Here is a 25,870-nt window from a genome sequence, read left to right on the forward strand (position 1 = left end):
TCTTGTTCTCCATGGAGAACTCCAACAAAACGGGGTTCAGCTGGGGGTCGTGGTTATCCCCACACCTGCCCAGCGCCTCTCACCCTGGGCACCTCCGGAAAAGGAGAGAGTCCAACCCTTTTCCAGGATTTTGGTTCCAGAACCCTTGCTGTGTGTGGAGGGGAGCCCAACTGTACCTAGTCAGTATCGCTCCACCTTCCACACCAGCTCAGGTTCTTTCCCTGCTAGTAAGGTGATGTCTGACATCCCCAGAGCTAGCCTACACCACCAGCAGACTGTGCACCCAGGCGCCCGCTCCTGCCTACTTCCCAGTGGGCACGGCACCCGATCCCAATTTCCAGTAGTAGGCCTACTGGGGGGAACCAAAGAATGTAGAAGAATTAAAAAGTTGCAATTCAAGAAGAATGGGATAAGCTAACCCCTCAACAGTGGGAAAGGCTTGTGGGGAACATGCCAGCCAGGATTAGAACTCTACTGCGTGCTAACGGCAGAATTACCAAATATTAATTTGATGATGGTTTATTTATTTTTGTTCAGTTTTGAACACAACAATGACATTATTAAATTAGTACCTGGATTGAAAAAGTGGTGGTAAAACTAACAGTTGTTCATCCAAATATTTCTCAGTGTGGAAGTTGCATTTTACTCTGTTTTCTGTTTAACCTGAACTTTTTATTTCTTAACAAACTAGCAATACTACCCCTGCTAATCATTCTTCTACAGCAACAAATGATTAAACATTTCCTTCATAGCCAGTTACAAGTCAAACGGCAAATTTATTTGTAAAGGAAGTTGTCATACACAGTCACAGCCACAATCATACATTGTCAACATCAACAGACAACTCGGGGAATAACATGGACAAAGAAAAGATTTTAGTGGGAGTCAATAAGAGGCATGGCAGGTTGAGGAACTGAAATTTGATCATGTACATACAATTAATCCATTGTTTAGTTGACTGTTCATTATTTCAGGTTCTTGTATATTTCTGGGTACAGTAATGACTGTACAAATGTATTTCCTCTTCTCAGAAAAATATCTTCTTTTACAAAGATTTCATTTACAAAATAACAAAAAATAGAGTGTCATATGGGAAAGATTTTGTTTCCGCTAAACTTTGTGATCAGTTAAGAACATAATTCAGTGAACAGGACTTAAAAAGAGATGCAATTGGTCTGTTGCTCCCTTTATATTAAGTACTCCTCACTGAGTTTTGTGCAAAATAACAAAGATGAATTTTATACATTTGTACAATGTTTACCAGCAACAAAGCACAAGTGTTTGTAACTTGACTGATGCAGTTACTTCAAATTCCTACATCAAACTGCCACTCTAATAAAGGCCAAGACTCAAACAATAACCAGAATTAACAAATGAAGGCCAGGGGTTACATCTAGTAGCTGGTTTCATTACCATAAAAAAAAAAATCAACATTAAGCAAATGTGAGAGAAAAGGAAAGGCTTATAAATATTGATACTCATATTAAATTGTGGGTTTTATTGGCAGTAGCTTAACAATCACAAAAAACAGCAGCTAGTCATGAGTGAATGAAAAGCATGACATTCTAGTTTGGCTGATTGTTGAATTAGTGCTGAGGAAGCTGCAGAAAGATAGCAGATCAATATGGAGGAAGTGCTAAGATTTTTATTGAGGTAAACCAAGGCTCCACTCTGACAATTTACAGTATGTCAGCATCAAGGATGAAGCCCTTGTTGAATTCTAAACAATGACAGGTGTCCGCACATTATGTGGTGTATTCTATCAATAAAACAAAGTTAGGACTTGTGGTATCCTGAGCATTCAATGTATGAATGCAAAAAAGTGTAATGTAGCTCAACCTTTGCAGTAAATAATGTGTACAGTACATGCTGTCATAGCTCACAACAAGTAAATGATGAACCAGCTTAGCAATGATATAGCTAATGTAATTCATATTTATCTATTACATGCCATAAAATGTAAGACAAGAGCCTAAACCTAACAGAAAAATCTGCTGGACTAAAATAAAAGGCAATATTCAAGGAGCAAAAGTGTGATTGTTGGAAAGGAGTATCAGTTGTAACATAGTCAAAACATGGTGTTATTGCAATACATATTGTTGAATAATAATGTAAATAGCAACATGTCAAATGATTACATAAAAGCTGTCATTAATTAAAATTGTCCATTTCACTTTATTGTTCGGTGTCTACATGTTGCAGTTCTTGCATAAAAAGACTACTCCAAAGATTATAAATAAAAAGATTTAGGTTTAACACAAATGGAGGGAACAATTTTTTCCCTTGTCCAATGACTAAGCTTTAAATGATGTTATTGCTTTATCATCTAGGGTCCCCATCCTAAAATGCCCTAAGATCAAGTGGCAACACGAGGACCATGAAACAGAGGGAAATAAAATCCACCTTATTTTGAGGGTAAAGACATAAAACTTTATATATATATATATATATATATATATATATATATATATATATATATACACACACACAAACACACACACACACAAACACACTGCATTGCAGAAATGCCCAACTTCTGAAAGGTACGCTACTTCATACATTCAATATTTGGTTGGGGCTCATTTAACATGGATTGCTGCATCAATGTGGCATGACATGGGGGAGAGCAGACAGATTGCTTTTGGTGTAATCAAAGTCCAGGTTGTTTTGATTACAACCTTCACCTGCATGCATTTTTGAATCAGTTGTCATCTTAATCTTGACAGTACCTCAAATAGGTTATGTGCCTGGCCAGTCAAGCACAGTGATATCATGGTCAGCAAACCATTTGGTAAGAGTTTTGGCACTGTGGGCAGAAGCCAAGTTAAACTAAGCTAAAGAAATCAGCATCACCATTTAGCTTGTTGGCAGATGGAAGCAGGAAGTGCTCTAAAATCTCCTGTAGATGGCTGTGTTGACTTTGTCGATAATGTCCTCTCCGGGACATAATAATAATAATAATAATAATAATAATAATGATAAAGAATATATGAAAGTTTACCTTTTTGTCTAAACATGATGCGTACTGCCAAATCTGAGACCTCATTCTCGACCAAAGACCTGATGTTGCAATAATGCTTGACTACAGTTAACTTGCCAAGTTAATGCATTGCATAGGTTACAACTCTAACGTTGTCTCCTCGGGTTTTTGTTTGTCTATTTGCCACAAAAAAGCAAAAACACAACTAGATGCTGCATGTCCAAGATGGGTAGCAGTGTTTTAGTAGGCAGACAATTAACCCTAGGATGCATAGGTGGGGCCAAAATTGACCCCAGAGGTTGTTATTCCTTAATATCTTTAAGATTAAAAGTTTTGAAACCTCAGTTCTCAACAATGGAGTATGGTATTCCTCATAAAACATGTTTGTGACATGATGCCATTTGCATTTTTATTCATTTTTTCATTAATTTAAAAAAGATTCAATTTTTGTATCAGTACCCCACTCTTCCATGGGCGGGGTCAAAAATGACCCCAAGTATTTCCAATGGGATATTTCACTTAACATTGGTTCTTGGCAACTGTGAGTGTAAATAAACATTTACTGTCCCTCATACAACTGATGTCAGCAGTCCCACCACCTGGGAGGTCATTTTTGCACAGCATTATACATGTAAGTATTATCTCCATTTATGAACTTATTTTTCATTGACAGAAGATGTGAATTTTATGTGAATATCTGTGAAATTTGCCTAGTTTGTGGTTAGCTAGCAATACTGTTAGCTAACAATACTGTTAGCTAACATTATTATTAGCAAACAGTATTGTTAGCTAACACAATCACACACACACACACACACATGCACATACACTCATACACTGTTGTTGCACTGTTATTACACAGTATCTTAGCTAACAGGATTGATAGCTAAAGTATTGTTAGCTAACACAAACACACACACTCTCTCACACACACATACACCATTGAATAATCGATGATCATATAATAGGCTACCTAATGGGTTAGTGTGTGTGTGTGTGTGTGTGTGTGTGTGTGTGTGTGTGTGTGTGTGTGTGTGTGTGTGTGTGTGTGTGTGTGTGTGCGAAGACCGCAAAGCCACCAACTTCTGTTGGAAATGCAAAAGCCTTGTCTGCAATGGTCACAGCCACAAGAAAATAGTCTGTGTAAGCTGTGAAGAGTGAGAAGAGACATGTTTGTGTCTGAACCTGAATGTTGAATGAATGTTATTGAATGTTATGATTGTTATGAATGTTAATGATTATTGTTACTGAATGTTAATTTATGTGTCCCTCTGTCTGTTTTAAAATACAGAGGAAGATTACACATGTTTTGATACCGTTTCAGTGATTGTTATGTGATAAAATTTGAAATAAAAGTGAAGAAAGAACATATCAAAACTGAAAATACTCTTTTGTTGAACAAAATATATAATGTCTAACCAACATGAAAGAAATGTCTCAAGTTTATTGCAAAAAAGCATTGATTTCAATTGGGGTCATTTTTGACCCCACCCATGGAAGAGTGTAGGTATTGGTTGGCCATGCATCCAAGGGTTAAACACATTTTAGACCATCCCTCTATTTGGCAGAGATGAGCTGTAAAATCATCGCTACAATTTTTTTCAACATCCAAGACAGTTTAACAAACTCCATCCAATTTTGACCTACTGTACTGTGTACACAGTTGTAGCAATTCAGATAATTTGGGTAACCGCTTATCTCTTGTCTGTGACTGTTTTTTGCACTGACTGAGTTGTTTTAGTGCTGTGTTCACAGATCTCAGCAGTCACTCAGCTGAGTATGTGATCATAGCTGACATAAATGATGACCAAAGCTCCAAAAATGGGACTCAAGCTGTAATAAATTTGAGCCCAGCTTTCTTTAACTGTTTACACCAAATTGTGACATTGTAACACATTGAAGTTCACTCTATTTACATTGTCGTGTGCAGGGGTTCCCATTAGTTCCAGTCTTAACCATCACAACACCTCAGTTGCACCCACATTTGACATTAGAACTTGTCATGATGACTAAACCCATCTTGATTCAAATCCCATATGTGCAATGAAAGTAAACGGCAGCAAACTACAATCAAAGCGAGAGTGAAACAGGAAGGAGGAAACTCAGGGCATACAGTTACTAGAAAACTGTTAACTTTTCACTTAAAATAGTTGTACCTAGTCAAATTTGATTTCATTTCACTTTACTGCGTTGAAGTTATTTACAGAAATTCAGAGCTCCATCTCTATAAATATTTAAATTAATGTAATTTTAATAGGGTTTGATTGGTTTACATAGTAAATTTTCCTGTTAAATGTTTTAGAGCTGTAATTACTTATGTAATCCAGAACTGGCTATATTAAACTATCAGCCAGGTTTCCCACAGTGTGAGCTACTAATCACATTTAAATAAAAAACTAGGCATTATGAAGAACAGAGTTCTCTAAAGTGAAGTCATACTGAAAATTGGCCAAGTTGTAGTTTATGTCACGGGATAGCAGTACATCAGGGATAAAGGTGAAACCCGCCTGCATGGCCTGGACATGAGGAGCCAAAGTGAAGGGGATATCCCCCAGGAGATCTGGGAGAGTGGAAGCTGCTCCTTCCACTGGGGGCCCCACTACTGGACCCATGTTAGGTAAAACAGCAGGGAGCATTGGGTCAGTGGGTTGAGCTGGAGTTGGGCAGGATGACTGCAAGGAAAAGAAAACATTTCTTGTCAGTGTACAGAGGAAAAATGGAGACAGATAGATGTATATATAAACAAACTCTTCAAAAAGTAAGATCAAAAACTGAAATCTCTCCTATATAAAAGTACAAAAATTCTTAATCCATTACATTGTCGATGTCTCTGGTCCTCTGGTCCCCATTTAAGGTTGCATGCTCCTTAGGTCCCTGCTGCCAAGAGGCATGATTCTGCCAATACCATGCTTCGCCATGCCAATAGTATTAGCCAGATGGTGAGCAGTAACTGGTAATTGCCAGACACAGTGCTTGGAGTTCTGTCTAAAAATTAAAAGTTTCTCTAATCAGACCAGAATATCTTATCAGTACTGACAGAAACTTAAGCAATATGTGTAATCAGCTGCACCTTTGGATTGTTGTTTCCAATTATCCATACATTTTTGTTTAAAAAAGAAATATCCATATTTGTCCAAAAAAACTGAATATTCTTCAAACAGCTTCCTGAAGCTGATGAACCACAGTAACTTGTTTAATTTATTTTCAGGAAGTAGTTTCCCATCATTACAGATCGTATACAAAATGCTGTTTATTTCAATGTTGGCTCTATGTCACTGACAAGCATTAAGCCACAGAATTAAAACTGAAAGTGAATTAAATTGAAATTCAGAAAACTTTGGCTCCTGGCAAGATTGTTGATGTTACCTTGCCATGTACCACCCATCTAAACACTGTTTTAGACCAAATACACCCCTCCACGGCAACAGCCTCCCCCATGACCATGCGCCCCAGCGCACATCAAAAACCAAATAAGGAAAGGCCTATGAAATTGGGAAGAAATGAGCCCATAATGTTGACCAAGCCTCCAAATTCCTCAGATTCCAATCTGATCAAGCATCCACAGGAGTTACCAGTAAAAGGTGGACCCATGGAAGCATCAACCTGCAGCCCAGAGGACCTAAAGGATGCGCTGCCACCGTTCAGACTTCACAGGACATCCACAGAGATCCAGTGTTTATTAACTGTTGGGCATTTGGCAGCACACAGTAATAGGCAGGTGGTCTTAATGCTGTGTCAGATTGATGTACAATTGTGAACAAATGTTTACATATACTTGAAAAGGCCATGTAAATCATAACAAGCTTGAGTTTACAATGACTTCTACAATTCTTAATTTTCTATAATGGAATGATTGAAAACAATGACTAAATATGCAAAATATACATACAACAATGTGAATTATAAGTGTTAGCAATGAAGAAAGTTGTGTTAATCAAATATCCTTAGCAGTATTGCCTACTACCTTCTTATGAGTGATTACAATTGACTTCAACTGCTGACTGTGAGGCAGTCACAGAAGAAGGAAGGTGCAGGAGGGTTCCCTTCAGCAAGTGAAATGAATGCATCTATCTATTTCATCTGTCCATAGTATGTTGTTCCAGAAATTCATATATTCATAAATTCATCTGTTTTTGAGGCTCACCAATGGTTTACACTTTGTGGTAAACCCTCTGTATTCACTCGGGGGGGGGGGGGGGGGGGGGGGGGGGTCTTCTCTTAATTGTTGACTCTACAATTTAACAATTTCATTCAGCAGACCCTTTTATCCAAAGCGACATACATCTGAGAATAGATACAACACAAGCAATGATCTAGTAAGGAGAAAACAATCTGTATAAGTGCCATAAAACAAGTTCAAGAGTCATAATAGGACTGTAGTGTCTACAGACTGTAGGTGTAATAGGATTTTTTTGTAAGCTTTTGCAATATTCAGTATTGCAATCTGCTTGGGATGACAGAAGCTGGTATAACTAGCTGAGGCTGGCTACCTAAAAGGCCCAAGCCACGATCCCTTACTGTGCAGATCACCCGGGTCTGTCGACGGGAATCGCAAGCTGCTGTTGACGACCGATCCGATGTGCCACCTGCCTAGCAATTCAGAACGGGCTAAAGCAGTAACCAACTCCATTGGTGTTTTCAGAGCAGCAGATCTACAGCCATACTCCATTGTTGAGAACTGAGGTTTTAAACTTATGATGAAGGTCAGCTTACATTAACGTTACATTATTGCTGTGCTCTTTGCTATAGACAAATGACTATATTGTTTGTTTTTTTTTAGCCTACTAGTATATTTATGCTGGTACTGTATACTAGAGTCTAACTAAATGGTATTGTCTATTTTTCTTTAAAGCAATTACATTAAAATCTATTTCCTATTTTAGGTGATACAGAGTCGCAGAGAGGCTAAAGAATGGTGAAGATGTTTCAGGTCTTCACCATTCTTGAAAGATCACTGAAAGATCTTCACCATTCTTGAGCCTCTCCGCGACTCTGGACGGTCATCCGGCTGATGTTCAGTACAAAGGAGAGCAGATATCTCAACTCTTTTGACTTCCATCTTGATACAACTTCACCGGAGAAAAAAATTTGTATTAAGGACACCTGCCTATAAGGTAGAACTTTCAGTTTATTTAATGGAATTTTTCACTCCGACATGTAAACATCTCTAAAGATCATGAAACCGTGTAACAACTTTTGCAAAGCCTGGTATATATATATATATATATATATATATATATATATATATATATATACACAGTGGGTACGGAAAGTATTCAGACCCCTTGAAATTTTTCACTCTCTGTGTCATTGCCGCCATTTGCCAAAATCAAAAAAGTTCATTTTATTTCTCATTAATTTACACTCAGCACCCCATCTTGACAGAAAAAAAACAGAAAGGTAGAATTTTTTGCAAATTTATTAAAAAAAGAAAAACTAAAATATCAGTTTACTTTCCGTACCACTGTATATACATATTGACTTGGAAAAAAATACAATTATTCTCTTCCCATTATGAAATTGAATGTTGGTGGTTACTGTGGTTACTCTATGACACTGCTTGGCTTCTTAGTTGTTGCACTTTATTCATAATGGCTTGATGTGACATATTTCATCTTTACCAAATAATATCTCTCGTAATTTGGATATTGTGATTAATTGTGAAGTGCTAGTTAGTATAGATACTAATCCCTGTTTAGGTATGTTGAGAACACAGACAGTAGCCTTCACTTCTGTCACATCCTAAGGAAGGAGGTTGCAAAGGCGTAGTCCCCGCCATTGCTCTTGACAGGTCTGCTTCTACAACTGTTAATCATCAGCTGAACACAGAAACACTCTATGCCTTCAAACATAAAATAGCAGTGACTATAGAGTCATGTGATTCTGAAACAGCAATGGTGTGCATGTATGCTGAGTTGAAAGCAAGACACAGCATTGGCCATTTACTAGGGCCAATATTATCAATCATTAGTAATCAATGTGTTAAATCTAAATTTAACACAAACTTCAACATGAATCTTTTATTTTACTTTTGTACATGTGTTTAAATAAATTTCTTCAATGTTTGTAGCTGGCTATTGGTTGATACTTAACCAATCATGTTGAGCTGTGGGTGGGACATTGTTTGAGTCAATATTATTCTGACAGTACACCAGCTCGTAATAGGGAGAATGCCATCTCTTTGAATCTTTCTTTACTCAATTAACAGTAGCTTCTATAACTATATATTGGTAAACTGCCTTAGTGGCAGTTTGCTGTGAGAATCGCATTTCATTAGGTTGTATTCAATATATTAAAGTTAGGAGTGTGAATGGTAAAAAGTAAACTACCATAGTTTAGACGACTTCATTTAGCTGATGGTAAGGGCCTAATTCTGAGCATGACTCAGTTTGGAGACAGTGTAGATTCTGTTGCTGTGTAATGGTACAGTTAATAGAGTCTAAGAATATTATAAGAATATTCATTGTTTATTCAGCATGAAACACTATCTCAAAGCAGATTTCAAGAGTTGGATGTCAGCTGGTAATGCTGTCATATTGAATCACAGTCAGGGTTCTGGAAGTCTTAGACACCAGGAGGTAAGGCTCAGCTGCAGTGGGCTTCAGCCCAGTTAAACACCTGATCTTACCCTTTCTGTGGCAGCAGGCTTTTCATCTCATTATTGACTGTGTCTGTTCAGAACAGGTATAACATTTCTGTCCATTCATGATCCGACAATGCTTCCGGACAACTTGCTTTTAACATATCCGCACCTTAAGGTAAGCTAACACAAACAATGTGGGAGAGACTAAAGCTATGATCTGTCCTCTGAGTACAGAAAAAAAAACAGCTGGGTGCTACTTTCTGTGCTGAGCTCCAGCTTTTTAACCAAAGTGAAATTATTCTTTATAATAAGCTCCAGTGGACTGTCAGTTGTTATGCTAGATACTGGACAAGTAACAGACCAACACAGGCAAATGTGTTATGAATAACTGTAGGTCACAAAGGCTGACGAACAGCTGATGCCCCATCTCTCAAACCTTTACGATACAGTCAACTACATGTCAAGGCCGCTGACTGTAATGTTAAGTTTACCATTTCGGTTTTGGACCACTGGCCACACAAAAAAAGCTATTTTGACATGCCAACTTGGAAATAATAACTCTTCACCAGTCATCAGATGATTAAATTAACGCTTTTCCCTAAGAAGGTGCCTGTACACAAATCAGGCTATCAGTGTAGTAACTCTGTTTGTGGGCTGACAAAGCTAAAACAATCAGCTAAACGAGACCACAAACCTTAGGTAAAGTACAGAAATGGTTGATAAATACCTGTGGGTTCATCACTATGATGTAAAGCTTTCAGTGTACCGCCATGCAAAATTATGTGTAAAACAAATTTATGCATATGCTGTTTTCAACTTTTACTGCTTAAAGCAAAAAATTAATAATAAATTGCAGGTTCATTTGTTAGGTAGTTTAGCAGTTAAAATGGAAAACAACTTCCACATAGCTGTTGCTGTATCTCAGTGCTTGCTGTTGCACGATGTGATTAGAACTGGAGGGCTGAGCTGCTCACTAAGCTGCTCCAGGATGCCATATGCACCAAATGTGCAAGCACACACACAGATAAACACATACCAATGTCCACACAAATGGACTTAATCAGAAATCAAGTAATGAACAAGAAAGCAGCAAGGCTCATAAAGTGAATGAACAAACCAGCATTGCTATCTGGCTTGGTTTCTGTTTCAGCTCAGTGTTAAAGCTAGCGTAGTGAATGGTAGTGGCATAATTTGACATGCTGGCTCACAGCCCCCTGCCCTCCTCCCAGCACCTGTCAACATCACAGTAGCAGAGATTGTTCTGTATGGACCATGCAAGACAATTCCAGCTGGGATGCTCACAGCTGCTGGTCTCAAAGCTGATACAGTGGACAGCCAGGCCATTTTGTGTGATAAAATGTGTTTGATTAAGGTGTTCCACAACACTGACCATAATGGTGCAGGGCTGAAACCCTCAACAAGCTCACCCTTGATGGCTGCACTATGACATTTGTTGAAGGCTGTGTGATGTTCATGATCTGCATCTTCTGCCTCTGTTCCTCAACTGTCTCTCCTGCAGATGAAAAAAAGCGGGGAAGCGGACACTTTACTGAAAATACATACTAAAAAAAACAAGGCCTCTCATTAATTGAACTCATACTATTGTTATTATTAAACAAGTAGTCCCACTGAAATTGAAGTCAGGCTAACAATCAGCAATCACAATTACCACAACTAAGATGCATTATATACAACAATTACAAGCAGTAGGTTTGGAGATCATTCCCCTTCATTTGGTTTGTGGGTACACGAGGAACATCAAGGGTTCAGAAGCTGCCAGATCATGTTTCACAGTTACAGAATCTAAATGTTTAAAGAGATGTCAGGTAGTCTGGAAAGTGCAACAAGAAAGTTATGCAAACTATTCACATAGGATGAATAATTGTTCTTCTCTGTAGGGAAGTCCATTCAAACTTGTTGTACACAAAATGGTAATGTGTCTTTAGTGATAAAACATAAAGGTCATAAAAAGTGTTCAGTAGCTTTATGCTTTATTTTATAGTGATGATGGACTGCATTTGTATTGAATCAGCTGAGAGCAGACAGTAAGGTGCCCTGATGGAGATCCCTGATTCAATTGGCTGTTCCAAAAGCCTAATTTCTCAGTTTTTCTCTGTCTTGTTACTTTCAGTCATAATAAAAACACACATTTAAAATGCTTGTCAAAAATGGAAAACGTTTTTAGAAAGCTTCAGGTATGGTAAATGACATTTACACACCGTTTTGTGAGACACCTAATTTGCCTGAATCTCCAAAATGGAGGCGGAGTTTGATCCACAGAGGCAGAGTAGCCACATTAAAATATACCAGCGTAAAATAATCCAGAATTATCCTTTAAATGTCCCATATGGTACAAAGCCCCTTTACCCTCACTACATTTAAAATATGTATAAGTTTACCATATACCAACAACACTGTCGGCAGAATAAATATTCAAGTCAATGTAAATACAGATTGCAGTTGTGTCCAAGAACGGAAGTGAAATCTCTTGGAATGTAATTTATTCTCATTCCATGTTCTGTACTATTTTAAGGTTATGCTCAGTGTCTGGCAGCAGGCTGTTGTTACAAAGCCAATTAATTACATCTCCTTCGTCTAGTGGCCATAATAATCACTGAGCAGAGGCACTGGTGGGAGGGTGAAGTGACAATGGAATGTTGTTATCCTTCTCTTCCTCTCCAGGGCCAAACTGGCTTCGTCTTCATCATGAACCGTTCATACTCATGTCACTATCTCTGATCTCAGTTCCAGGAGCAACACAAGGGGAAAAAAACACCCTGATTATGTTTACAGTTCAAAGGGTTCATTTATCAAGTAAAAATTGAACAACTGTTTCAAATATTTGTCTCTTTGTCACATATAACAGTAAACTGCATATCCTGGAAAAACAAAAAATGACAACATCCCCTTGGCCATTACATTACTCCCTATTTACAGGCATTTTAGAAACAAAAATGATTAATCAAAGTAATTTCAGATTATTTGATAATAAAGATAATGGTCAGTTGTGAATAACTTTAACCAACCAAGTGTTAAACTGACAGAACAGACAAACACACTGCAAAACACAATGTGGTCAGTGAGCCAAATTAAACATTTTTCTGAATAAATAAAATCTTTATTTTTCAATAATATTTTGTATGTATTCTGTAATCTTGTCTCATTTCATTGTGTAAACATTTCAGTGACTTCATTTTTCTCCTACTTCATAACTCTTTAGTGCCCACCAGTCAGACTTCTATTCCCTAATTAAGCACTTTGTAAACCTATTTTTGGGGTTGAAAGTGAAACTGATCCACATATAAAGACTATTATGAATACCGTTTTGAAATACTATACTAAAAACCATAAGAGTATTTCAAATGATTAAAAGCTCCATGAATATACTTAAATGAGTGACCTGTTCTTTGCATGGTCTATTGGAGCAGTAAATAGCCACGTATCTGGGTCATTTCATGTGAAAACACACAACTTCCAGAAAAGTGGTTGCTGCACCATTGACAATTTTCTCAGGGTTTTATGTGCTGAAAGATAGTTACAATAGAACTTTCCATGCAAAATTATAGGTCTCTATCTCTACTAGTTCCAAAATTATGACCTCTTCAAATTTCTGGAATTTGGACCTAAACCCACCCCCTAAGTCCTCGCCTAGGATTTTGCACTATTTAACTGCTTATTTCTCAGCCTCTAGACATTGTTGATGGCTGAAATTTGGCAGACAAGCTCACAGCAACCATCTGACATCACAGGTAGCCTCACAGCCTCCTAGCTACTCTCTACAAACCACAGGAGCCATCTAAAGATGCTAAAAATTAAGAAAAACACACTCAGGAGTAGGTTTTAGGGGTCTAAAAAGAAATGCTATAAATGTTGACCCAAGCTGAGAAATAAGCAGTTAAATAGTGCAAAATCCTATGCGAGGATTAAGGGGGTGGGTTTAAGCCCAAATTCTAAAAAATTCAAGATCCCATAAGTTTGGAACTAATAGAGCTAGAGCTCTAAATTTTTTGCATGGAAAGTTGTTTTGTGTCTATCTTCCATCACAAGAAAATGTAGCCAATTTCTAGATGGTGCAGCAACACCCATTATTGAAACCACATGAAATGACCCACCTGTTTATTTAGTCATGCACTGGATCGTCAGTTCAGTTTTGGATATCTGTTTGTTCAGTTTAAATCTACCAGAAACTACAGGAGTAAAAAAGAAAAACTGAAACTTAAGGAGAGGTGCATTCTGCAGCTCTATAAAATCTACTCAAACTCTAGTGAAACCTCAGCTAAGGCAATATTTTGGTGCTATATATATGGGACCCCTTGTCATTGTTGACATGTTTGGGTTTATGTTAGCGAGTGGTGAAGAGCTACTTTTGAGGCCATCTTTGATAACAGAACATTTTTAAATAGTAAACACTGAGTTTACATTGAATGTCTGTGAGCTCAGTTGGTTGCCTAAATCTGAAAGACAAGGTCTGGCTCTAACACTTGTCCTCCTTTGCCAAAAATAACATGCAGCTCTTGACCATCTGTGTCTACTTCACCAGCTTCTCCAATTAAACTGAATCAAGGACTAACAGCAAACAATACAGCACTTCTCCAGGAAATAAAGTAGAATACAGTTTGATGTAAGATCAACCACAACCGATGAGGTTTATGTAAAAATAAATAAATGAATAAATAAAGTGAGCTTGATCCATACTAAAATGGAAGGATATAAAGCAGTATTCACTGAAGTCACGTCAAATAACACAGATCACTGTGAAAAAGTAGAAAAAAAGCTCATCATGCTTGTTAGGCAGTATTTATTAAGGGCCAACACTAATGCCTAACTGTCAATTTAATTTGATTCCAGGGTTTGTCATGTTAGAGTACTGTCAAAATATCTGCTGCCTATGTGTTAAGATGATTAGCATGACATCAAAAAATATGGAACTTTGATAATGTGATACTTGGTGGGCAAATACGGTGGTACCTTGAGATCTCCATACTTTTATGAGACCATGAGATGCGAGTATAGGCATCATGGGATATGATGTGACACTATTGTTCCCAATGTCAACACTGACTTACAGAGTTACAAAACAAAGTTACACAATGAGGAAATTGTGAAATCTGTGATATTTCCGATTCTCTTACTTTGTGCTGCGTGATCATGAGATAGAGCGCAGTAAACCAATCCTCTTTACAAATTTCTTCTTTTGTGGCGCTCCCTTCACAGCCATATTATATCTCTGAATATTAAACTACATTAACATTCATGAAGCCTTTTACTAGTAGTATTCTGTTATTGTTTCCCGAAAATCACCTTGCATCCAGTTGCTTTCACTTTATCAAAATTACTGCCTTAAAATATACCAACTCTATTACAGGTCTAACCCATAATTAACCAAACTGATCCTTAGTTCTGCATCACTAACATCTTTGGAGTGACTTTTCAATGTGGCAGGACCTTCCTAAAGGCCTTTTCATTTCAAGCTTTCCATGTCCATGAGTCGGCATGGTTATGTGCGTAAATTTTGTCATTTACAAATAGTCAGCAAGGGTCCATGCAGACATTTGCATGCAGTGCAAAATTTGTGACCGAGCACACTATCCATACTGCAAGCACACAAACTATGCATGTGTTAGGAAAACAACTGGTGCTTAAAAATGCTCCTTATGAGACTGCATAAGGAGATTCTCAATCATTCACACCTTTATAAGTCACAATTTCAAAGTTGCGATTGAAGTCATTACTGCCAGACTTTGGGGGTGCTTTGATCTATAAGCTGACAGTTCTTTAGAAACCATTTGCTATGTCATGGCAACTGTACACATTAACATGGTGCTACAGCCCAATCTGTAGCTAGCTACTATATACTAAAGAAAGTGTAAAATTACAGCCTCTCAGAAGCATCTACAGAAGCCTTGTGTGTTTTTCTGTGTTTTATATTGGGGAAATGAGATCAATGACACATACATATTTAAGTATGAACAGAAATATGTACATGTTCACTTTCAAAGTCCACATCTGTTATGCAGAAACCATGAACAACAGATAGCTCACTTAAGACAGAGAGACGAATCCTGACGAGTTTCCAGAACTGCTTTTTCTCAAGTTGCGCTCCAATAATAGAAGAATCATGATCAGGAGTGCAGAAGACCTTATTACATTAGCTGTCAATATGTGTTTGGGTAAATGCTTTGTCAATGCATTTTCAGTCTATTTTTGCTGATGTGAGTAAACTTCGTGGTCTGTAACAGTGTGGTCTTGATGCCGCATTTCCTAACCATTTTGTTTCGCTCTATAAGAGAGACTATGCCTCCTAGTGTTCAGCACAAGGAAAAACATTTTAACAGATGGATGGAAACTTTAGTCCAGCCAAGGGAGAGAGACTAAGTTTATCAGCTTTCTGCGGTCTAGTTTTATGGAATATGCAGACAGGGCAAATAATAAATGGCAAAAAATAATTGAGGAGTTTAATTAAGCATGATTAAAATGGATAGTCCACTGAAAAAAATTGCAGAGCTGTCTGACTGGATGATCCAAATCCTCTGCCAAACTTTGTTTCATTTTCAGTGTGGTAGGTCGACACCCAAAGTTTGTTGTCTTTTTTTTTTTTTTTTACTGTGGCTAAAAAAATGTAATACATAGGTAACAGAAGGGGGAAGAATGCAAACTGATATCGGCCAATGGCTGGCTTACAAGCTTTACAATCTCAGAAAGTCTCCAAGAGTATGCATGGACTTATAGTTGGTGTCTGCAGCTATCCATTTGCATGTCCACACTGGATCATAAACAAGAATATCACAAATAATGAATGGAACATAACAACAAACTCCATTTAACATTCTGTCATTCTTACAATTCCTCACTTCTAGATAAATATTAAAATGGTATGTTTGTGTCATTAGGAACATTTTACTCTTCAAACTAAAATACACCAAACTAACCATCTAATTTACCGTGCTTTCTGGTTCACACTGCTTTCTACCACTGTCTGTTTACTATTGCAACAATAATTGTAAGCAAGTCTTTTATACATATGGCAATTCAAAGAACAGAAGACAGTCCCAAAGTGTTTGTTTCATTTTAGTATGAACTTATATTTCTCACCAATGATAACAAAGCCCCCATCTACTTCCTTGTCAGATGTTGACTTCTTTGAGTCCTTGCGGGATCCAAGAAAACTGAACATGATTATCCTGTGTCAACAGAAGAAAGCAAAGGTCATCATGTAGTCACTGTGCATATCACATGAGCTGCTAGTATTTGTCACATTTCAGTGCCACTAAAGTAAACAGATTAGTTACACTCAAAATTCAAGTGTTAGAAAAGAAAAGAAAATGTTTTTTTCTGCTGAAAATACTTCAGTTCGAGTTTTTTCCTCAAAGCTGATGTCATGACAAAAAATGAGCAAAAATTGTTTTCTAATAACTAAAATTAGATCAGCCAGTTCACATTTGTCTGCATCTGCTTTCATCTGAGTCAAACATTGATATTATGCAACCACACAGAATTTAATCTATGGTGGTGATAGGCATGTCGTTGTGACTTATATCCTAAGAGCTACAGTAAAAAGCAACTGGTCTTCTTTCTGGGCATAGGCGCTTTCATAGAAATCAACAAAATTTCTCTTGTAGGCTCTTGAAGATGTTTCAAATCTCATCCAAGAGGCTTCTTCAGTTCTAAATGACTTATGGGGAGTTCCAGAATATATAGTCACTCCAGCTCACATGGCTAATAGTCCATTACCGACCCAGGACTCACATGCCTCAGAGTGTGAATTGTTGTCAAATCAGCAATCATGGTGATGGGGCATGCCGGGGTACAGAACAAAGAATGTGGATCTGCCAAGTCAGGAGTGACTCAAGATGTTAACTATGGCGAAACCTTCTGGAGAGAGACCTTATAACTGTTCTGTAGGTGTTTGATAAGTGGTGTTACGGTCCCCATCCTCTGTTTAGAGATGTCTGTTCCAATTTGACATGGATAGCTTCCTTTACTCCTCTGTCTACCATCTGTCCTCTCTGTCCAAAATGTGTTCTCAGAAGAATGTCTCTTATCCTTCAGATGCATGTGAACTGCTGAGTCTTCAAGAACCTACAAGAGAGGTGCAGTTGATTTATACTGATGCTCTACACAGACATGCTCGTGTCAAGTTCTTGAAGTGCAACTAGATTTCCTTGAAGACTTTAAATCTTTCAAAAGTATTTTTCAGTTCTAGCTGATGTTTGAAGATTTCCATCCATCCATTCTCTATACACCGCTTTATCCTCACTAGGGTCACGGGGGGTGCTGGAGCCTATCTCAGCAGACTCGGGCGAAGGCAGGGGACACCCTGGACAGGTCGCCAGTCTGTCTCAGGGCATGTTTGAAGATTTCCAGATGTATATTATCACTCTAGCTCACATGGTTGATGGCTCATTAACAACCCAGGGCTCACATGCCTCCAGGTGTGAATGAGTCACATGTTGTTCTCCTTAAAGTGCTCAGTGTTCTGTTTATTTACTTTCTCCATGTAGAGGTTAGCCACAATGGGTGATACTGGAGAGCCCGTGGGACAGTGAAGCATCTGTCTGTAGAAATCTGCTTAATATCTGAAGTATGTGGTGGTCAGGCAGAAGTTCAGCAGGGCACATACCTGTCTCGGGGTGTTACTGCTTAGTCAACACTGGCTCCTATGTGGATATGCATACAAAGAGTAAAGTGACATAAAAAAAAACCCTGCTAACAAAATGGGAGGTGTTGTGGCTGTGATGTGCATTTTCCAACCAGCAGTGCTATGACAGTTGCAAGGTGTTCTACAATGTTTGAAGTGGCAGAGTTAATGCTGCTAATGATGAGTCAAAATGGAGCTCCTTCTCTGTGGATTTTGGAAGTCCATATATGTATGGTGTGTCTGCTCAAGGATACAGCTAGTAGTCTGAAGGGTGGTAAATGCTTTTTTTTTTTTTTTTTACTTTTTCCAACTGTTGTAAGCAGTCTATAACCTTCATTTGATAGATGGGTGTGGGTTCTTATCTCTGGACCTCATGGGAGGTATTGTCACTGAGTAATGTTGTTATTTTTGTGCAGTAGATGGCTGTATTGAGTACCATGGTGCATCTTCCTTTATCACCAGACATGGCAGTAATATTCTTGTCTTTGCTTAGTGAAGCTACTGCTTTCCTTTCCTGTGATGGTAGGTTAGAAGGAGGTATTTAGTACTGTAATGTCCTGCTGTAACTTTCAACCTGAGATGTTGCTTCGGAAAGATTGTTGTTTCTAATGGCTGATCCTATAGCTCCACTACTGCTAACCTAAATGCATTTTGCAATCAAACCATTGTGACTAATCAAGCATTTGTAGTTTACATCGTTATTAGGCAACAGAGATTTAGAACTTTAGGCAATATTTTGGTATTGTTTCAATTGTTTGGCTTAAACGTCCTTCGTACGTCTACAATTGAAAGCTACAATGTAACTAACAAGACTTAGAGATGTTTTTGTTTTGTTTTGGTTTTTTTTAGCCCGCTTAAAGGACTTTAAAGGACTACTTGATTTCGTATAATGCAATTTTACCCTTGCCAAAAAGTGATTGTATCTTCTACATTGTGCATGGAATGTTGGTAATACATCAGAATGATTTAATTTCCTTCACGCTTTACATTTTAAAGATTACAGTCCATATGATAATTGCAAAACTATCATCTGTTAGAGTCAGACAAATGCTGCTGGATACATTTGATGAACAGTCTGCGGGCGCACCCGCGGATGATCACGAGAGGAAGTGATGACAATGACAACAAACCAAAAATCAGTTCTACCTTAATCCTCCAGCACTGGTTTTTAAAAGTTACACAAAGGTCCTTAAAGAAGATAATGTCCTCATGGTCGGAACTGTTTTTACTGCATCTTTCAGCCTATTCGTGTCTAATGACAGTATAAAATGCGGAGGCTATCACTGTGGCTGCAAATTATTCTATAACAGTCAAGACAACGCCAAGCCTCAACAAAGTGAAAATGACGCTCTAACCTTCGTTCTGCTTTGTCAAGTTCTCAATGAGGTGCTGAAGTCAGTTCATCGTTCTGTAGGATTTGATGTTCTGTTAGTTTAGCGTCTGTCGGTTAGATACAGTTCAAAGGGTTAGTTTCGCTCAGCTACTGCACATCACAGATTATAAGACGATAAATCTTCCGTCGGTATTACCCGTGTTGTTTTGACGGTGACGTTCCTTGCCTCAGTGAGGTCCGTGTTCGTGTAGAAACTACAGACTACAACTCGAGTTCCCCTACACATCAGCAGCATATGGCGGAACTGCTGGTGTTTCTTGGGAAGATAATAATAGACCACAGCGGATATGTCGTAGGTTGAGGCGTTTGTTTTAGTTCCTGTGTTAGCCGTGTCTATGGTTAGTCAGTCGTAGTCTTTTGACGTAAATGTAAACTCCGCCCGCGCGGGCTGCTATGTGGTAAGAACTTGTTGAACTAAACATTTCCCGCGCGATGTTGCATTGTTCCGACTAGGTCAGTAACGCAAGAACAACATCGTGTTAAGATGGCAGGAATACTGGATGTCCCAAAACCCAGAATAAACTGTTCTATGCTGTCGCAGCACATCAACAGGGCGGTCTGCTTCGTTGGACGTGTCGAAAAGGTCAGTGCTGTTTGCAGCCAGTCCAAGTTAAGGTGTAGCTGTTGCTAACGTGGCTAACCAAGCTACACTGTGAATGTCAGTAAAGCCAAATGTTGTTTTCTGCTCTTTCAGGTTCACCCAACTGGAAAAACGTTCAGTGTCTCGGATGGAGAAGGAAATAATGCAACAGTTGAGCTGAACGAACCTGTGAGTGCACATTTGATCAGATTTTAAGTTAGTGAAGCTTTGTTGTCATTTGCCTCAAGATAATTTCTGCCATAATGTAATAGTTCTGTTCTTCTCAAGAAACGTTCAGTAGGGACATTTTTTATGTCCTGGAATGCTGTTCGGGTCTGTGGACACACTGTGGTCTGCTCGTTGAAGTTGAGAAATTTACAAAGTATTGACTCATTAAAGGAGAAACTATTATATTAGATGTCAGTTGATGAATTTGAAAACTTTTGGATCGCTGCACTCTTTCCAGTCATCAGCAGGGGGCAACTCATCTGTTTGCAAAAGAAATCCCAAATGAAGTATATGCGCGTATATACGAGTCTACACCAAAATAATACTACCTTTTCCTTGATCTATTACCCGAGTAAATATTTCTCTAATGAGTTTATGGTCTCAATTGCTAGTTGTAGGAATTTTGTATAAAGCATGATGATTTGTTTGTGTGTGTGTGTGTGTGTGCGGGGGGGGGGGCGTAAATTGTGGTCCCATTTAGAAAAAAATAATCAATCATATTTTTTAAGGCAGGATAATGTTGTGATTGAATGGTGGTTGCTGTAATACTGTGTGTTGTGTCCTCAAAATCTCAGTCAGATCCACCACTTGTTCATTATATCCACTTTCAGAAGACCAAGAAGTCAACAGCTAAACTTCAAACACTAGGCTTCAAAACAGCGGTCCACAAAGCAATGAGTGATGGTGTTGGACCAAAATGACCATTCTAGACAGACAATTCCAACAGCCAGGGTTTGTACAGCTGATGTATTCTGATTTATTTCCCTGAATATCAATAACAGATGTTGAGGGTGCAAAGTTAACTTGATTTGAAGAGATGAAGGTATGCCAGGTTAAAATAAACCAGGATTTTCTCTTGAAATTCACTTTTGATACTGAGGTAATCATATACCAAAACTACATGCTGTTTTTCTTAAGTGTGAAGAGTACTTTTCAGTGTGCTATCTAAAATGCCGAACCAACAAACCAAACAAGAGTGTGGTATTAAAAATACCTTGACCTTTTTTTTTTCTTCTTCTTTCCCCCCCCCCCCCCCAGCTCGAAGAAGAGCTGAGCGGTATTGTGGAAGTCATCGGTATGGTGTCCAACAAAGGAGCAATAATGGCCACCACATACGATGTGCTACGAGAGGACAAGGGCACTCCTTTTGGTATGGTTCATTGTGGTGAGGCATAACCCGTGTAATACGACAGCGTTCATCAATTGCCACTTACACAACGTTCTGTTTGTCCCACAGATTTAGAGCTGTATAATGAAGCTGTGAAGCTCATCCATGATTTCCCTCAGCACTACCCTTTTGAAGTTGCTGCAAGTGGATAAGGATCACAGAAGAAGATTGTGTTCATTATTTGGTTTCTGCCTGAGTATTTTATTCTGAGTAAAAATTTCTTTGCATAGATGTTTTGCAATAAAATATAAGCATATAAATATAAACACCTTTGCCAAAATTCTTATTTTTTTAAGTGCATGGTAGTCTTTATGTGTTGGCCCTGTGATGGACTGGTGATCATCCTCCTGGTACTCTCACTTAGCCCGAGGTAACCACAGAGGCACCCCCTGAGGTGCAAGTGTTACCCTTGTTTGGCAACCACAAGTACAGCAGTAGGGTTATTCTTTAAACACATCATACTGGACAGCAGGGGGCAGTCTGAGCAGATAAACAGCTTTTGAGATGAGTCCTTCAGACCAAGGGATAAAATGTGCCCCTTTACAGCCTCATAAACATTTTTCTATATAGATGTATAGCCTGATGGTATCTACTATCAAAAAAAAAACTCACCTGCTGAAATAAAAAAATTACTGCAGTAACATTAAATGTAGAAACTACACTGGTGGTTTACAGGAAACAAGCCTTAATGAGGTTTTCTATTCCAAAGTTTTTATATGAAAGCTGCTGTCATATATAAAGCTTAAGTCTTGTAACAGCACATTCACGGCTGAATACAGCGTTCAGTTTATTCTTCCTCTAATAGAATTTCTTTGCATTTTATGGAAGATTTTTTAAAAAGAAACTTCAATATAAAACTGTAGTATTGTCTTTAATTAGTGCCTGCCCAATTGGCCTGACCATGATGGAAATGGTGAACCCAAAGATGTAACTGGCTTTGTAAATCGGTAAGATCTAACTATGTGAACCTTCTGATAATCTTGATTCTTTGGGGGCCACCACTGACTTTGTATTACATTAAAACAAAAAAGCTATTGGACTTTTAAGAGACAGATTATAAAGATAACTCGGTGTCCTGGTGGCCCCACTAACACCACAGTATCTTCATTACTGTCTAGTTGTGGACCTTTGCTGTATATCACACAATTCTTTTTTTTTTAATTAAGTGAAGCTGTGTCAGGAATCCCTACTTTGCATACCTAAGATTACATTCTCAATGTTTTGTCCAACAAGCAGTCCATAATCAAAGAAGTTTCATTTACTAGCACATAATACAAAACTGCAGTAAAATAATCAGTCAGTTACACTACAATACAACCAAAAATATTTTGACCTTCCCATAATATACATGAGAAGTTCCAAACATGAGTAAAGCCACTACCATCCACGATGACCTTCATAATATAATATACATAAAGTAGAGTTATCACTTCTTTTTTTTTTTTTAATGTAGAAGTACAGTTCATGGGAAAGCCTTCTTATTGGGTTAGATTTAGATTGATTTCACAGATTTTGTGCCTCATAAAGTTAGTGTATATTTATAAAATGTTTATCTGAAAACTAGCTGTCTCATTTGCCTGTGATGGAATAAAAAATGTATTTTCCCTGAAAAAAAATAGTTCAACAAAACATAGAAATTCTAAAGAAAGGTATTTATTTCAAAATTGATTTAATGCTCATTTGATATATCATTGACAACGGAAAGTTAAAACTTATTAAGACTGAAGTATCCTCTAACCTCACATGAAATAATATTAAGCGAGAAGGTTTTTATAAAATTTGAAGAATGTGACTCCGTTTTTCTGGAATTCCATTAAGGTATTTATTTGTTGTTTTTAAAAAATATTAGTTTCATGAAAATGCTGTTTTCAAAAATGCTATTTTACAGCATTTTATGAGCACATGCATATTGTAATAAATCTGTACAAATATCTTTATTTTTCCCCAGAGCTCTGGCGTTCAAAGTATGTTGACGGGATTTAGATTTGTACGACTCATTTCTCAGCAGAGTGATAAATGCCAACGACTTCAACATAGTGACATAAAATGTGATCAAGGAGGAAATTATCGCTGTAAAGTACACCTTTATGGTAAACCAATGTAAGGTTGCATATATCATTACTTAAGAGGTAGAGTGATAATGTCAACTATCGTAATAGAGCTAAGTGTGTTTCTGTTACGTTCATTGTGATGGATGAAGGAAGAGTAGCCTGGAGGAAGGCAGCTGCCATGTTCAAGCAAGTCAGACTGCCCTGCCACTGAGGTTTTTTTTTTTTACATTGAAGCTGGCCATGAAAGAGCAGATCTTCATGATTTAATGTGAGTGAACATGTCTAAAAATCCTCTGCATATCTACTACATGCCTATCAGGGCCCCTGAGCGTGGCTTTTGGACTGATCGTATGAAGCTGTCAGGCCTGCCACATTCTTAAGTGCTACAGAGAGTGCAAACAAATGATAAGATAAGATAGACCTTTATTTATCCCCTGGCAGGGGGGAGGGAGGGACTCACATGACACAACAGCTACATTTGAGAAGAAAATATAGAAATAAAGATATAGAAATAAAATTAGGGTGCAAATATACATTACTCGTCAAAAAATTGAACACACCTCATTTAATGGTTCTCATTTATTTTCATGATTATTTACATTGTAGGTCCTCACTGAAGACATCAGTACTATGAATGAACACATGGAATATAGTAAGCAAAAAAAAGTCAAAATGTTTTATATTTTAGATTCTTCAAAATAGTCACCCTTTGCTTTGATGACTGCTTTTACTGTTGTGCAAATTGGAATGTAAACTTTGCAAATGGATTGCCATGGATGTTGTTAAATGAGCAGAGAAGTTCAGTAGTCCTGGCAACAGTCTCTACTGTTAGGATGGTCCGGGTACTGTGGTGTTGTACAGTCTGATGGATGAAGGAGTCACCCAGTTGCTTTGAGGCTTTTGGTTGTAGGAATCTGTGACTGTGTGTGCTCCTGAGTTTCCTCAGTTCAGCATGGAGGGGATGAGAGGGACTGTCCATGATGGCCTTCTGCTTTCCCCTCATCCTCTTCTCTGTTACTGCCTCCACACTGTCCAGTTCCATTGCCACCACAGAGCTGGCCCTCCTAACAAGTTTATTCAGCTTGTTTGAGCCACAGCTCACAATGACAAATCCACAGCATATCATGGTAAAAAAAAGATGACACTGGCCACCACAGATTGATAGAACATCCTTAGTTACCATGATCCCAGGCATGGTAATTTCAATAACACTTTGTAACTGCAAGCACCTCATGTAAGCATCAGCTCTAAAACAGATTCTAAAACGGTCTCTGCAGCAGGCAGTGAAAAAAAAGTTTGACCAATATACCCTTAGAAGTTCAATTTAAATTACAACATCAAATAAATAGACATCACTCAGGGGATGCAATTGCACGAACATATGCAACAGATTTTAATGCAACATGATGAGTGAGACTCAACACTGATTTATGGAGGACACAGCAAAGCAAGGCAGTGGACTGATACAGTCACTTATGGTTCACCTCTCCTGGAGAGTCAGGAAGTAGTGGCTGGTACTGAGTGTTGTGATAAATGTCACGGTGACAGCCAGGGACCAACCGAGGGTGCAGGTCCGAGGTTTACAGGTTCAGCAGTTCAGTATTTTTTGCTACTGCTGCTTCTACTGCTGCTGCTTTTACTGCTGCTCCAGTTATAATATCAGGAGAAGAAGAAATGTCTGAGGGCCTGTTTCAGACTGAGGCGCTTAGCTGGGTCGTATTCCATCATCGTCCCCATCAGGTCAAAGATGCTGCAACAAGTACAGCAACATGATACACTTTGAAGAAAATGGAAACAATACTTCTCTTGTAAAAGTATAACACTTAGTCTAGTCTGTGTGAGCCGGTGCTTTAGGTACAGGTGCAATAACAAAGACATTAAACGCTGTTTCAAAATGTTGTGGTTGCCATGCTTGAGAAGTGTTACTTTGAAATGTAATAAATCTCCAAGAGTGTCATTATGAAAGTGCCCCCACACAAATACAGCTCCTTCTTTACACTTTTTCTGTTTCTTTTGTGTCTGCTGCTTGACTTGAACTCTGGAAAATAATTGCGTGGGCCCTAATCTGTGCAGAAGTAGTTGTACATCCAACAGTTTGTATATCCTGTGATTCCAGCAGGGAAATTTTGTCAGTGCTGATATGATGTTGCAAAATAATTTTAACTTAGTGCCCACTAACTGACTTGCAAGTCAGGCTATATAAGTTTTCTCAGCGACCATTAGCAATGCTCCACATGGCCGCACTTGTG

General features: G+C 38.2%; 2 protein-coding genes across 4 annotated transcripts; one reads left to right on the plus strand and one right to left on the minus strand.

The window, feature by feature from the left end:
* Window positions 1–756: 756 nt before the first annotated feature.
* On the minus strand, window positions 757–19,852 carry umad1 (UBAP1-MVB12-associated (UMA) domain containing 1). 3 transcript variants are annotated; one of them, XM_051955136.1, is made up of 5 exons: window positions 19,731–19,852; window positions 19,557–19,641; window positions 16,656–16,744; window positions 10,991–11,076; window positions 757–5,652 (listed from the first exon to the last, which is right to left on the minus strand). In XM_051955136.1, the coding sequence occupies exons 3-5, from the start codon at window positions 16,735–16,737 to the stop codon at window positions 5,377–5,379; spliced, it is 444 nt and encodes a 147-aa protein (XP_051811096.1). In that variant the 5' UTR covers window positions 16,738–16,744; window positions 19,557–19,641; window positions 19,731–19,852; the 3' UTR covers window positions 757–5,376. The 3 variants fall into 3 exon arrangements, with proteins under 3 accessions (XP_051811096.1, XP_051811097.1, XP_051811095.1); XM_051955137.1 differs by lacking the exon at window positions 19,557–19,641 and having other exon boundaries at window positions 19,731–19,843; XM_051955135.1 differs by having other exon boundaries at window positions 19,557–19,798.
* An 89-nt stretch (window positions 19,853–19,941) lies between these two features.
* Window positions 19,942–21,836, plus strand: rpa3 (replication protein A3). The gene is made up of 4 exons (XM_022207244.2): window positions 19,942–20,177; window positions 20,289–20,363; window positions 21,441–21,552; window positions 21,640–21,836. Exons 1-4 carry the CDS (start codon window positions 20,079–20,081, stop codon window positions 21,720–21,722), a joined length of 369 nt encoding a protein of 122 aa, XP_022062936.2. The 5' UTR covers window positions 19,942–20,078; the 3' UTR covers window positions 21,723–21,836.
* The last annotated feature ends 4,034 nt before the right edge of the window (window positions 21,837–25,870 follow it).

This window comes from Acanthochromis polyacanthus, chromosome 11, assembly GCF_021347895.1.
Source record: "Acanthochromis polyacanthus isolate Apoly-LR-REF ecotype Palm Island chromosome 11, KAUST_Apoly_ChrSc, whole genome shotgun sequence".
Classification (NCBI taxonomy): Eukaryota; Metazoa; Chordata; class Actinopteri; family Pomacentridae; genus Acanthochromis; species Acanthochromis polyacanthus.